Source organism: Camelus ferus, chromosome 17, assembly GCF_009834535.1.
Source record: "Camelus ferus isolate YT-003-E chromosome 17, BCGSAC_Cfer_1.0, whole genome shotgun sequence".
Classification (NCBI taxonomy): domain Eukaryota; kingdom Metazoa; phylum Chordata; class Mammalia; order Artiodactyla; family Camelidae; genus Camelus; species Camelus ferus.
Window position 1 is genome coordinate 43,402,558 of NC_045712.1, and position 14,419 is coordinate 43,416,976.

Here is a 14,419-nt window from a genome sequence, read left to right on the forward strand (position 1 = left end):
CGCACTACTGAACCTCTTAAAAGCTATTGTCTTTCCCACTCGACACAGGACTCCTTGCTCTGGGAAGTCGGCTGGATTTTCAGGTTCTGTAAGCAGAAGGACATTGGTCCCCTGGCCCGGGGCCGCTGGGGCCGGGAACGGGAGCAAGTGCACTCGTGAGGACGTCTCCTTACGGCAGGAACCGTGTCAACACCCCCTTCTCGCTCTGGCCCACTCTAGGACAGACGGAAGATGTGCAGATGCTCCTGCACTTTGGGGCAGACCCCACCCTGCTGGATCGACAGTCCCGGTCCCCTGTGGATGTCCTGAAGAGGAACAAGAACTTCAAAGCCATCGAGAAAATCAACAGTCACTTGGAAAAGCTGGCTGCGTGTTCTAAGGACCTCTCAGGTACAGCTTCCAGGGAATGAACTTTTTCGAGGGGGCAAAACTGGTTCTGTGACATTAGATGCAAATCAGTTTATCTTTTCTTAGTACATGAAGACAGAAGTGAGACCCCCCCCCCCCAATCTTCGGAAGAGTTGTTTACTTTTCTTGAAAGCTAGAATGAGACAACTCTTATTGAGAGAGTGTCTGCCACGTTGTAGGAACTTGGCCAGGTCCACCTTTGGGCAGTAGGGGTGAATTTTTTTTTTTCCATGAATGCACACGTTAAAAAAGAAAAAAAAAAATCAGACAGAGCAGGGGATAACAAAAATTAAGCCCACTCCTCAGAACCAGCCACAGCCCCCAATTTAAAAAATGTATCTCTATTTTCCAGTCTGTCAGCTGGGGACAGCATCTATTGACTGACTGCTGTATAAGATCAAGTGCAACAAGTCAGCCCTAGTTGTTGAATTTTGTCAAGTTCTTTGTGTCATTTACATTCTGTTCCTTAACTCTCAGTTTTCTGTGCTTCATCTATAGATTGGTTCTAAACATTGAAAACCAGTAAATGGCATTCACAAGGTGGAGTGATGATGTAAATGTTACACTTTCTAGAACTAGTGGCCTTGCTGGACCCATAAAAGAGAATCACCAGATGCTCTTAAAATTTTGCCCTTTAAGTGTGATACACTTTAAGCATCCTAGATCAATGAAACAGACATATGCCTTATTATATATGTGTGTTTGTGTATGTATGTACACATGCGTCCTTCTTAGAATCTCTTTAGACTTTTACTTAGACTGTGGCCACAGCACATGCATATTATGCTTCTTTTAGTTCTTGTGACTCCTGTGGCTCAGGCCTGTCTAGATTTATCTCTTGCTCTGCTAAATACCTACTTAAGTAAGTTTTTCACGGAGGAGATACGCCTAGTAGACTTAAGGAGTTTTTGAAAATGTCTTTACTTTATCCTTTGATTGATGGAGACTGGTCTGCATACAGACATTGTGTTTCTTCCATCCTAAGTTGCACTTTCCCCCCACCTTTGCCTTCTCTGACATTGGGATGTGCATCACGATCAGGGACGTGTCACCAGTTAATGGCAGGTGGCTTTTTCTGGTGTGTCTGACAAGCCATGGTCTCAGAGGTTTACGAAATGCACTGTAAAACCTTGTTCCTCAGAACTCTGTGTTCCAGCTTCCCCTTGTTACTGATGAGAAGTCTGATGCCAGTCTCCCATATCTTCCCTTCTGATTTTCTGTCCTTACAGTTCTGAAATTTCCCAGAGATGTGTCTAGGTGTGGGTTCTCATTCATTCTTCTCGCTTGGCACCCGTTGGCCCCTTTCAATCTAACTTTTTATAGCTCAGGGAAAGTATCTTCTATCATTTTGTTCCCTTCCAGCATCTCTTTGAGCTTCCTGAATGTATAACATGTCTGTCTGCATTCCGTAATGTTTTCTGTTTCCCTTTTTCTTTCCAGATCTATGACTTGGTCTTTAGCTTTTCCTTTTATAATTCTGCTTGCCTGTTGCTTTTTTTTTTTTTTTAATTTGGAAACTCAGCTTTAATTTTTAAGAACTCTTTCTGGTTCTCTGCTTGTTTCTTATCTGTGACAGCTTGTATGTGATTGACATTTGCCTTTTTTTTTAATTTTATTTTTTATTGAAGGGTAGTTGATTTACAATGTTACTTTCAGGTGTACAGCAAACCAATTCAGTTACACATACACACACATATATTTTCAGGTTCTTTTGCTAGCTACTTCTTGAATGGCATTTAACAATATTGAGAATTTTTTTTTAAGGCCATCCTCCTCTTTTCTCTGAATTATTTATGTTTTTAGGGGGTTAGTGGACCTGTCTTCTTGCTTCTCCTTTGTGCACTTGCCTTTCCTATATTATCTTCTGATCTTTGGATGGTTTGTATTTATGAATGAAGGACAAGACTTATTAATACTTGATAGATGGTTAGTGCACGTTTATTGAAGTTACTTGGATGTGTTTCCCCAGAAACACTCCCTCCCTGGAATGGGTGAGTAGGCGGCAAGTTGAAGGCAGTATGTGGGGTGTGTGTGTTTGGGGGAGAGTGGGAGGGACTCTTCCAGGCTGAGGATCTTGGCAATTTCCAGGGTCAGGAAAGCTTTATGTGGGGAAGATTGAAGCTGCTTTTTATCACTGCCCCTCCCCCACTGCCTTCCCCATCTATGTTTTAATTCTTATTTATTTATTTAAAATATGTCCTTGTTTCTAGGAAAATGTGGGAATAAGGGGAGAGAAATGTATCTGCAGAGTCCTGTTTTTCCGGGATGTTCTTTTAAAACTGTGATATATCATGTTTTGTTTTCAAATGACCTCTATTTTAAAGAATTGTAATTTCTTTGGTGAGGTAGTATATTTAATAAGTCATTTTGAAATGCCTCCTGAGAGCTTATGCCTGTAATCTGTTTCAGGAGGGTTTCTACTGTTTGAGAAATTGAAAGTAACCAGATTTCTCTGCCAATGAATTTCCAGGTTTTAAAATAACCTTGTAAGGAAGGACCACCAGTTAATGGTAGAAAATGGCTGGTTTGCTTGCAAATTTATCGTTCATTAATTACAACCTTAATTCTTAGAATGCTGTAGATGTATAGATGTATGTTATATTTAGTGTTATGGACTTTAGTATAAATCATGAACTTCTGGTTTCGTTTTTAAAGTTTTGATTTTTTTCATTTTCCTTGTATAATGAATCTTTGAATGTCTGCTGATCCTAAAAACGTCTTATCTTCTGAGATGGTCTTGCTCTCCCTTCACCTGTCTCCTCCTTCACCAACTAGATCTGTGGTCCAGGTTTGGCACCAAGAGAAGAGACTCAGTAGGATCACAGCTAGCCCCCTTTCCAATCATTAGAATTCAGCTGTCAGACGCACCTGGCAGATAAACACATGCGGGAGGAGGGAACGTGCCTGGTTCCAGGCTTGACGTGTGGGTCGCTGGGGAGTTTGTGTTGCAGTGAATGCAGACAAGCCTAAATCCCCCAGTGCTCATTGGTGAACTTACTGGATGTCTGATAACTTTAAAGCTTTCCAGACCATTGACCACGAAGCTTTGCTTGCCACGCTAGAGGGATACTGAATGACTCTAGGGACACACCAAGTCAAAGAAAGCAAAAGAAAATGATAAAAAATCAGAAAGGAAGAGGATGACAGTTATCAGGCAGGGTAACAAGTTGGAGTCTTCCCAGAGAGCTCTTCCCGAAGACTAGCGGTAGAACCCTTGTAGAAGCCAGTATTGGAATATGATCTCTGTATCAAATGTGGCTGTTCGTTTGAGCATCACATGGCTGTTTAGAGTCGTATGCATACATTTTGTTTCTAAGATCTTGCTGGTTGCGCAAACTTTAAAACCTGAGGTGGAGCTGAGGGATCTTTGTAGACCTGTACCATGCAGTATAATTTTCTATACTGATGGAGATGTCCTATAACTGCTCTGTCTGATGTGCTAGCCGTGAGGCACATAGGGCCACTGAGCACTTGAAATGTGTGTGGCTTGTGCAACTGAGGAACTGAAATTTTAATTTGCTTTAGTTAACTTTAATTTTACATTAAGTTAGCGGCCACTGTGTAGGACAGCATCTTTTTAGACTTTAGCCCTAGCACGGGTTTCTGTCCAGAGTAGTAGTTGAGAGGATAGTGGGAGGGAGATGCAAAGAGAAGGCCTGGGGCCATGGGAATAAATGTGGATCTCCAGTCATAAAAACGAAGATTGCATGGACCTTAATCTCTCCCCATCCTCACACATTACCGGGCCCATTGGAAGCATTATCTTTGAGAAGAGCTCCTGCTATGGGATTGGTACCCTAGTTCTGACCCAAGTCCAACCTGATGGGTTCTGATTTTCACATCTGTGGTCCTGAGTAAAGCACCAGTAGGACACTAGCTTTTGTACCCCGATGAACAAGCGCTCCAGTTTATAGACTAGGATAAGAGATGCTCTCACCTTTCGCTCCTTGGGAGGTTTACTGTGCCCCATTTTGATGAAAATGGAGATGGTGTCTTTCAGTGGCTTTTGCATCTAGGTGAGAAAAAACTTGAGAAACAAAGAGTCTCACTGAAAGGTTCTGCTGTTCTCCACACCAGAGCTTCTCGATGTTAATATGCACATGAAGCATTTGGGAGCCTGTTAAAATGCAGAGTTTGCTCTCGCAGGTTCAGGGCAGGACCTGAGATACTGCCTTTCTCACTAGCTGCCTTGGAAGCTGTAGCCCAGCGGGGGATCCTGAGTGGTCAGGGTTACCTGGCTGTCTTCCCTGCTTCTCCCGGCCACCACTAGATGGCAGCACGTCCACCTTCTCTGGCAGCTGGTGCCCCAAAGTCCTCAGGATCAAGAACAAAATTGCAGCCTTTGTTTTTCTCACAGTTGTTTGTGATCTTCGGGGTCTGCTGCTGGGAGACCTGTCTGATGATGGGATGCTTTTATTCCCCCTCATTTTCATAGTCCATCTCCTTTAAAGTGCTCCCGTCCTGTTAGAACATGGCATGGAACACACATTCACCTCTTCACAATGTGATAGCACGTATGCCGTGGGCCAGGCCTGTCTCACTGGGTATGAAAACACATGTCCAGTTATCTGTGCAGTAAAATTCCATTTTAACCAGGAGGGCTTTTTGAGTGTATCATCTGATACCAAATAAAACATTTACCCTTTTTCCAGCCTTCCTTCAGTGGGTGATTTTGAATCATGACTCCTTTCTCAGTAAACTGAAGCAAGGGGATAGTGTCTGCCCATTTTTGCCCAGAGAGCTGGCTCCTTAACTCTTGGCTTTTTCCACTTGTCAGTAAGGTGCGTGGGCAGCTGCCACGTGGCTGGATGTTGCTGCTGCGCTAAGCCATCCTCCTGCTGTCATGTCCCTGAACCATTATATCAGTTACCTACGGCTGTGTAACAAACGACCCCCAAACTTAGTAGCTTGAAGGAGCAAACACTTAGTTAGCTCAGGATCCAGCAGTTGAGACTGGGCTATTCTCACAGCCTTAATGGAACTCCTTCAGGTGTCTGCCTCTTGCTGATCTTAGCTAGGCTCTTTCACATCCAAGGGGCCTCAGTTTGGATGACTGGGCTGATGTTTCTTATCTAGCCTAGACCTGAACAGAACTCATAAACAAGGCCTCTCAAATCCTAGGCTCAGAATTGACACAAAAATCACATCCACAGTCTTCTCCCAGTCACGGCAAGTCTTGAAGCCAGGCCAGAACCGGAGGTTAGGGTGCCGGAGGAGGCTGGGGCGGGGTCCTCTAGTGGCTGGCACTTCGAAGTCACATGGATACGGAGAGGGATGGAGAGGTGTGGTCATCTCTGCCATTTACTGCTGCCATGATCTCTGCAGTCAGAAGCAGCACCTGGGGGTGTTTTGCAGGTCTGAGCAACGGTGAGGGACCCGCTAGCGAAAGCGACATTTTCCGGAAGGCCTCCGAGCAGCTGGTGACCTACATGAACTCAGGAAGCCGGTTGCAGAAAAACTTTCTGAAGCAAGAAGTGGTTCAGAGGTTCTTACGCCTTCTTTCTTCACTGCAAGGTAACTTTCCTCACAGCCTTCAGTCATGCCCAAGGATGATTTAGGCTCCTTAAAACCCTTCTCTCATATCTTTTAAAAAAAATTATTTGTTTATTTAATTATTTATTTTAAAAAATAGCATCACTTTATTTTATTTTAATTTTATTTTATTGGTGGAAGGGGGGAGGTAAGTAGATTTATTTTATGTTTTGATAGAGGTACTGGGGATCGAACCCAGGACCCTTGTGCATGCTAGGCACACACCCCGCCACTGAGCTATCCCCTCCCCCCTCTAAAACACTGATTTTGAAATAATGTCATGATCTACATGTAAAACATTCAATCAACACAGAACGTTCTTCAGTGAAAAATCTGTCATCTACCCCTGAACTTCAGTCCCCACATCTCATCCCCAGAGGCCAACTCTGTTACTTGTTTTTCATGCATCCTCCTGGAACTGTTATTTGCATATATCATCCTTTTTCAAAAAATGCCACAGATGTTTCTTTCTTCTGTTGACTAAGGCTCTACTTCCTTAAGGTATTTCCAGCCTTCCCAAGGAGCTCACAGGGCCGGTGCTGGCCCTGAGGTTCACGTGTGGTTGAGTAGCATGCCCGAAGTAACTAAGTACTTGTTTATGGTTCCCCAGGACCTGAAAATACTGACCAGTAACTTGGGGTATTTCTGTACCGATGTGTTGGGTTGTTGTTGGGAGCAGAAACCACATAAACCATCTTTGGAGTGTGATGTATTCTTGTTTTTGAAAGAAATTCCTCCTGACCTGGTCTATGACATTAACCGCGACTGTGCCAACACCTTCATCAAGTCTTTACTGGAAAAACAGAGATGGCCCGAGGTGCTTCTGCTGCTGACCCGCAAAGCGAGCGGGGAGCTGCCGCTCGGGGACTGCCTCATCAAAGACTGCGACCTCTCGGACCTCGACCTCTGTGTGGTCTTCCCCCACCTCTGCACCTGGGACCAGCGGAGGACCCAGCTCCTGGGCCACCTGATAGACCGCGGAGGTGAGTCCTTGAAGCTGAGTGAGCATCCGGGGGTCATCCCAGGGGAGTCCAGGCCATCACAGGACTTCCTCTTGATTTCCCTTTCTCCTTTAAATTCTGCCTCTTCTCTTCCTCCCTCATATCTTCTCATTTTGAAGCAGTGATGGGGTCAGTGCATTTTTGTGAATTCTCCCCTTGCTCTCTTGTGTAAGGAACCTCAGGCCTGTGGGAGGGGCCTTGGCCCCGGTTGTAGCCACAGTGGTCATTTCCTCCTGACCTCCAGCTGGACTTTTCCCTGCACTCAGTGTGCCATGTGGGTGCTTGTCAAACTGTGTGGCCTTCTTTTCTGATCCACGGGTTGGGATTTGAGATGTTTGTTTTTAAAGAAACGGCCAGATAAATGGGTGGGTGGAAACATCTGCCGCTTTAATCAGCACAGTCACACTTGGCTGGATGTGTGTCTGGAGTGTGCACACATCTTGCTGGACTGGGTTTTATTTTAAAACTAATTTGGAAACACCAACCTCCTCCCACCCCCTCTCCCCAGCGCCCCCCAGTAAGGCCACTACTAACTGTGTGATCTTGGGCACGCTACTTATGCCTCTGTCTCCTCATTTATAAAATGGGGGTGAAAATAGTCCCCCTTAGGTCTGTTTTGAATATTCAATGAGCTCAGAGATGCAGGCTCTTGGAAGAGTGCCTTGGCTGTGTGCTTTTCTGCCTGCCTTGCCGTTTAAGGGGAAATGACCTTCAGAAGGAGTGATGACACCTTGGTCCCAACCCTCAAAGTGCCATACAAAGCCCATGGGTTTCAGGACGTAGATGGTATGCCTCCATGTTATTTCTGCTTTAATTCTTCAATCCATTCCTTGTGTGGAGCATTGCTACCTTTGCCCATAAATGAAGGCGCTTATGGCATTCCTGTTTTGTTCCCGATGAAGCAGGCACTTATCGAGTACCTCCCTGGGGTCAGGTGCTAGGACCCAAGGATGGAGAGTGAATACATGGCTGCGGGTGGCATTGTGTGCAGGAGGGTACAGGGCTGCAGGGGATGGAGGTCAGGGAGCCTGCACTGCAGAGGGGAGGCGTGGACTGAGCTAAAAGGAAGGTGGTGTGGGGGTGGAGGAGTGTCAGGGAAGATGACAAATGAGGGCAGAAGGGCATTTTCAGGAAGGAGCTTCCTAGAAGCAAAGGATGTGTGAAACACGCCTACGTCTTGATCACTGTGTGTTGGGGACGGTGCTGGGAAAACCCTGGGAGTTCAGTTGTTTGTGCCAGTCCCTACTCCAGGGCAGTGCTGATGGCGGTCCTGTGGCGGGATGGGAGGGGGAGCTGGAGAGATGGGAGAGGAGGCGAGGCCCATGGACAGGGCACTTGGAGGAGCTGGGCTTTCCCTCTGAGGGTGCATGGGAAGCCCTTGCCTCCCAGAAAGGATGCTGGCGGGAGGGCTTGGAAGTAGGGTCAGCATCAGCTCTTGCTTTGGAATAAAGAGCAGAAGCGGTCCCAGCCCCGCAGGGGTGCAGGGCTGTGCCTCCGCTCAGGGATGCAGCTGACTGTGCCCTTCTCTCTGCCTCTGCCAGCCTCGCCTGAGGGTCTCCAGGGCAGCCAGGAGAGGCCGATCACCACGTGCCTGAAGCATGAGGACTTCGAACTGGCCTTCCTCCTCTTGACCAAGGGTGCAGATCCTCGAGGCATTTCTCTCACCGAAGGCGACACTCCTTTGCATGCTGCACTCCACATCTTTCTAGAGATCAAAGGTAGGCCTTTATTTTGTAAGCAGTCTTTTTCTTGAGGAGGAAACTGGATATCAGAACTGATGCGATGCTCTTTGGTCTTTCCTACTGGGAAAACCAACTGTCTGGAAAAGGCTTGTTTCTTGGCCAGGTGCGTATCTCCTGGCCCCTCACACGTAGCTTGATGGGAAGGAGTGAGCATCACAGTGAATGGTCAGGGTGGGTTCACTGAGAAGGATTCTTAAGTTTCGAAGTCCATAGCTGCAAATATTTTCCATTTACTTACACCATTTTCAAGGGACTTGACATAAAGGATCTTACTGGAATATTATAAGGTGATTTCAGGGTTTCTCAGCCTTGGCACTGTTGACAGTTGGGAGGGATAATTCTTTGTGTGTGTGTGGTGGGTGACCTGTGCATTGTAGGATATTTAGCAATCTCTGGCCTCCACCCACTATATGCCAGTAGTACCTCCTAAATTGTGACCCTCAAAAATGTCCCTAGACATGGCCACATGTCTGTTGGGGACCAAATCGCCCCCAGTTGAGAATCACTGGGTTATCAAATCCTTGGGGAAGTTCCGTGTTCTCGGGACCCCTGGCTGGCATCTCTCTCAAATCCACGGGGTCTGTGCTCCCCAGAAGAGCTGTTGAGCACTCATCAGGGTTTTTGTGTCTTTCAGCTGACGTCGGTTTTAACTTCCTCAATCACCTGTTGAATCTGTTCTGGTCCAAGCCCAGCGAATTTCACTACCTCAACCCCAACAACCAGGACAGCAGCGGGAACACGCTGATGCACATCCTCTTCCAGAAGGGCATGCTGAAGCGCATGGGGAAGCTGATAGGTCTGCTGGTGAAGTTTGACATCAACTTCAACCTGAAGAACAAGGAAGGCAAGGACGTGCGGCACCGCGTTAAGAAGAACGACGCGCTGCTCCTGGCCTGGAACAAAGCCCTGCTGGAGAGCAAGCGCAGGGGCCGCCAGGACACCGCCGCCCACGCGGGGAAGCCCCTGCGCTCCGCGGCCCCAGCTCACGCGTCCCAGATCAAGGGCTCCTCCAAGTTGCCACCCTGCGGCGGCGGTGCCCGAGCCCCGCCCGGAGGAGCCGTGGTCCCTGACAGCTGGGAGACCCTCCCAGATGCCCAGGCGATGAGGCCGGAGCCTGGGGTGTCCAGGCCCAGCTCACGGAGAGACTGCCTCGTGCAGGACATCACGGCTTTGATTCGGCAGGTAGGAAATGGATCCATCCCTCTCAGAGGCCTGTCCCCAGGCTCCTGAGCCTCTGGAGGCGGGAGCTGGCCCTGAAGTGGAGAAGGAGCCTCAGGGCGCCCCGGGGGCGGGGGCCTCTGACAGCAGCGGGAACAACCCCGGTGACCTTGAGGCCGCGGAGGGATGCGTCCATGGGGGCCTCGGGGCCCGGCAGCCCGTGCCTGCTGGTCACAGGGGGACAGAGGGCAGTGACGACCAGGACGACCAGAGCCTGCCAGAGGTCGAGGCCTGCCTCCTGGACTTCGAGAACATGACATGGGAGATCGAGTGCACTTCGGAGATGCTGAAGAAGCTATCCAGCAAGATCATGACCAAGGTCATGAAGAAGAAAATCATCCTCGCCATCCAGAATCTGGGCAATGGCGAGTGGACGCGGGGCCTGCGGAAGCGGCTGAGGAACCTGAAAGGGAGCATCCAGCTCTTCGAGGCTAAGCTGGACAAAGGGGCCCGGATGCTGTGGGAGCTCGCCATCGACTTCTCCCCTCGGTGCAGCGAGAACCCCGAGAAGATCATCGCCGCAGAGCGCGGCGCGCACCCCTCGGAGAAGGTGGGGCGGGTCTACACGGAAATCATCCGGATCTGGGACGTCGTGTTGGATCACGACAGGCTGCCGGACTCCATCCAGGCCATCTGCAGCGCCTACAACCGGGGCCTGTCCTGTGTCCTGCGCAAGAAGCTAAAGGGTATCAACAAGGGCCAGGTGTCGGCCAACAAGAAGATCCAGAAGTGGATTCCCCGCTGCTACGTGGAGGACACGGAGGCCGAACAGAGCGGGGCGCGCGCGGAGCCCGAGTACTTCCCGCCGGCCAGCGCCGTGGAGACGGAGTATAACATCATGAAGTTCCACAGCTTCAGCACCAGCATGGCCTCCAACATCCTCAACGACACGACGGCCACCGTGGAGTACCCCTTCCGCGTGGGCGAGCTCGAGTACGCCGTGATCGACCTCAACCCCCGGCCGCTGGAGCCCATCATCCTGATCGGGCGGAGCGGCACCGGCAAGACCACTTGCTGCCTGTACCGGCTGTGGAAGAAATTCCACGTTTACTGGGAGAAGGCGGGGCAGGCGGGGAGCCCGCTCCTGGCCAGACAGATCTGGCTGAAGAGAAGGTTGGAAGTAGAGCCCCGAAAGGAGGGTCCAGGCGGGGGAGAAGAAGAGGAGGAGGAGGAAGAGGAGGAAGAGGAGGAGGAGGAAGGTTCCCTGGAGGTGGAAACACTGGACAGCGGAGAAGAGGAGCAGGAGACTGAAGCCTGTGCCCGCGGGGCCAGCGAGGAGCCTGGGGGCCCATGGGCAAGGGGCGGAGGGATGCACCCCAGAACAGCCCCACCAGCTGGAGCATTTACATCAGATCTTCGTGACCAAGAACCACGTCCTGTGCCAGGAGGTGCAGAGGAATTTCGTGGAGCTTTCCAAGTCTACCAAGGCCACCAGCCACTACAAACCCTTGGAACCCAATGTCCACAGACTCCAGGACCTGAAGGATGAGAACTTTCCACTGTTTGTCACCTCCAAGCAGCTGCTCCTCTTGCTTGATGCTTCTCTGCCCAAGCCATTTTTCCTGAGAAATGAAGATGGCAGCTTGAAGAGAACCATCATAGGATGGTCCACGCAGGAAGAGCTGACCATCCCCAACTGGCAGGAGGAGGAGGAGGAGGCCGAGGCAGAGGAGGGCTACGGCGAAGAGGAGAAGGCTGCAGAAACGCGGCCGTGTGACAGCGACCCCCGGGTGTTTGTGACATATGAGGTGTTCGCCAATGAAATATGGCCAAAAATGATTCAAAGGGAAAACCTCCTACAACCCCGCACTGATTTGGAAGGAAATAAAATCTTTTCTGAAGGGATCTTTTGAGGCTCTCAGCTCCCCCAAAGGGAGACTGACAGAAGAAGCATATAAGAAATTAGGGCGGAAGCGGTCCCCCAATTTCAAGGAAGACCGGAGCGAGATCTACGTCCTCTTCTGCCTGTATCAGCAGATCAGGTCTCAGAAAGGTTACTTTGATGAAGAGGATGTCCTCTACAACCTGTCCCGGAGACTGTCGAAGGTCAAGGTGCTCCCGTGGTCCATCCACGAGCTCTATGGTGATGAGATCCAGGACTTCACCCAAGCCGAGCTGGCGCTGCTGATGAAATGCATCAATGACCCCAACGCCATGTTCCTCACCGGGGACACGGCCCAGACCATCATGAAGGGCGTGGCCTTCCGCTTCAGCGACCTGCGCTCCCTGTTCCACTACGCCAGCAAGAGCACCGGTGACAAGCAGTGTGCCGTGCGGAAGCCTAAGAAGATCCACCAGCTGTACCAGAACTACAGGTCCCACTCGGGTATGTCGGTGCCTTGGGCTTGCCTGTGAGGGAGGTGCTTGGGCACTGACCTTGGGCTGCTTTTGAAGCTGTGGTCCAGCTTTTGTCAGGCCCTTGACCCAGCTGGAATAAGGACACTGTTTTGGAGTTTGTTAGTGGTTACCCTCATGAAAAAGAGATCTTTTGATTTCTGCCAGTACTTACTCTTAGGCTGATCATTTAGGCTGTGGTTAAATGGAAGTGGACCTTTAAGTTATTACATCTTAAGGTGTTGGCCATGGTATGAAAACATCTCAGGGGAACGTTTAAACTGCTTGAGAACTTTTGTTACAGCACTTTGGAACTACGTGCTTATGCAAGATAAAGTAATTCACCAATTACAAATCATTAATCCTGAAAGCAGCTTTTCTCCCAAGGAGAAGCAAGAAAAGGCAGGTGGGAGGTGGTGGGAGATGACACACACTCAGGCGCTTTTGATTTGCATCTCACTTGTGCCTCTCCTCTGTGCCAAGCACGATGCTGAGCACATATAGTACCTGCTTTTAATCCTCACAACAATCCTACAAAGTAGGCGTCATTCCCATTTTATGAAGACACAGAGGGTTGAAATAGTGGGACACTAATGCCAGAATATTTCCTTTATCATTTATAGAATGCTCACTGTGTTCTTATGCTGCTATCGTACTATCTTACTGTATTATCAGACTTCTCCAGTGACTCTTTGTGCTTTTGATTGGAATTTCATTCAATTTCTCAGTCTTTGGGAAGAATTCACATCTTTACATTATAGGGATTTCTGAACCTCGGCATATTTCTCTATTTAGATTTTTTTTTTTTACTGCCTTTTGTGATACTTTATAATTTTCCCCAGACATTTTCCCCAGCAGTTAGATTTGTCCTGGGGACCTTATACTTTTTGTTATAATCATAGCTATACCTTTTTTCTCTTTTTATATTTTCCAGTCACGTCTTACTGGTAGAGAGGAAAGCTGCTGGTTCTTGTATGTTGATCTGGTGTCTCACAATCTTGCTGAACACTCCTCCTACTTCTGCCTCTTAGAGGTTGGCATGTTGGTGCAGATAAGGGCAGTTTTCATCTTCTTTCCTATACTTGTCATTTCTTTTTCCTGTCATATTCCTGTGTTATTCCTGAAGTTAATGGGAATATTTCTAACATTTCAGTATTTATGCCTGATGTAGGTTTTTGTTGTTGTTGTTTTGGGGGGTGTGGGTAATTAGGTTTATTTAGTTATTAATTTTTAATGGAGGTAACTGGGGATTGAACCCAGGACCTCGTGTATGCGAAGCAAGCACTCTACCACTGAGCTATACCCTCCCCCTGGTGTCTCTTTTTCTAGATACATTTGGTAGGCTATAGTCTGATGGTGAGAGAAAACACACACATCCCAAACACACATATACGCATACACATACACACTCGCCCACGTACATACATCCAGTGTAAAATTAGATTAAAATTCTGATTTGTGTAGCCAAGGATTCAGAAAAACGGTCAGAGAAGCCAGGTGGCCTCCCAGAGTGCAGCATGTACCACACAGCTCAGCCCGGTTTCCAGGGCTCTCAAAGTCTCCTGATGTTGCTTGTCCATCACAGGGTCTGGTTGCATCTGAGCAACTCAGCTTCGTGGCCTTCTGTGGTCTTCCACTTGTGTTGTGTGGGAAGAACTGGCCCAAGGAACTTGATGCTCTTAATAGGAATTTTTAGTCGCCGCCCTTCTTTCATCCGTTCAGGAAGCATTTATAGAACTCCTATCCCCCAACACTGTTGGAGGGGTCGGGTGACCAAAACCCACATTTCTCTGTCCTCAGGACATGGCTCTGGAAGGCACCCCCTTTTTCGTTGTTGGATCCTGTGGAGAGGACCTAGCACGAGCAGTTGAATGAGCCCCTTATTCTGATGTGTACCCCTGGTTCAGCACCACTGGTATAGGGACAGCAGCCTTTATGATCAGCAAAGTAGAGAATGGCGAAGGGAATTGTTCCTGCAAACTGAATTTTTTTTTTAAATTGCTGTGCTAAGCAACCCACACAGATGATTACTGCGTAAACCCCATCTCCCACCTCCTCTCTTAGTTGTTGTTTTTGGTGGCTGGGAGGTAATTAGGTTTATTTATTTATTTTTAGAGGAGGTACTGGGCATTGAACCCAGGACTTCATGCATGCTAAGCATGCACTCTGCCACTTAAGCTATGC

The 14,419-nt window shown here is 48.5% G+C and overlaps 1 protein-coding gene and 1 non-coding gene across 2 annotated transcripts in view; one reads left to right on the plus strand and one right to left on the minus strand.

Annotated features, from left to right (window-relative positions):
* Positions 1-14,419, plus strand: part of TRANK1 (tetratricopeptide repeat and ankyrin repeat containing 1) — a 79,817-nt gene that overhangs the window by 38,321 nt on the left and 27,077 nt on the right. Inside the window, 8 exon segments of the mRNA XM_032459269.1 lie at positions 220-390; positions 5,764-5,922; positions 6,669-6,923; positions 8,483-8,659; positions 9,318-9,868; positions 9,870-11,189; positions 11,191-11,682; positions 11,684-12,227. Coding sequence (XP_032315160.1) covers positions 220-390; positions 5,764-5,922; positions 6,669-6,923; positions 8,483-8,659; positions 9,318-9,868; positions 9,870-11,189; positions 11,191-11,682; positions 11,684-12,227 — 3,669 coding nt within the window.
* TRNAA-CGC lies at positions 13,471-13,542 on the minus strand. Its single transcript has one exon. It is a non-coding gene; the product is annotated as a tRNA-Ala (tRNA).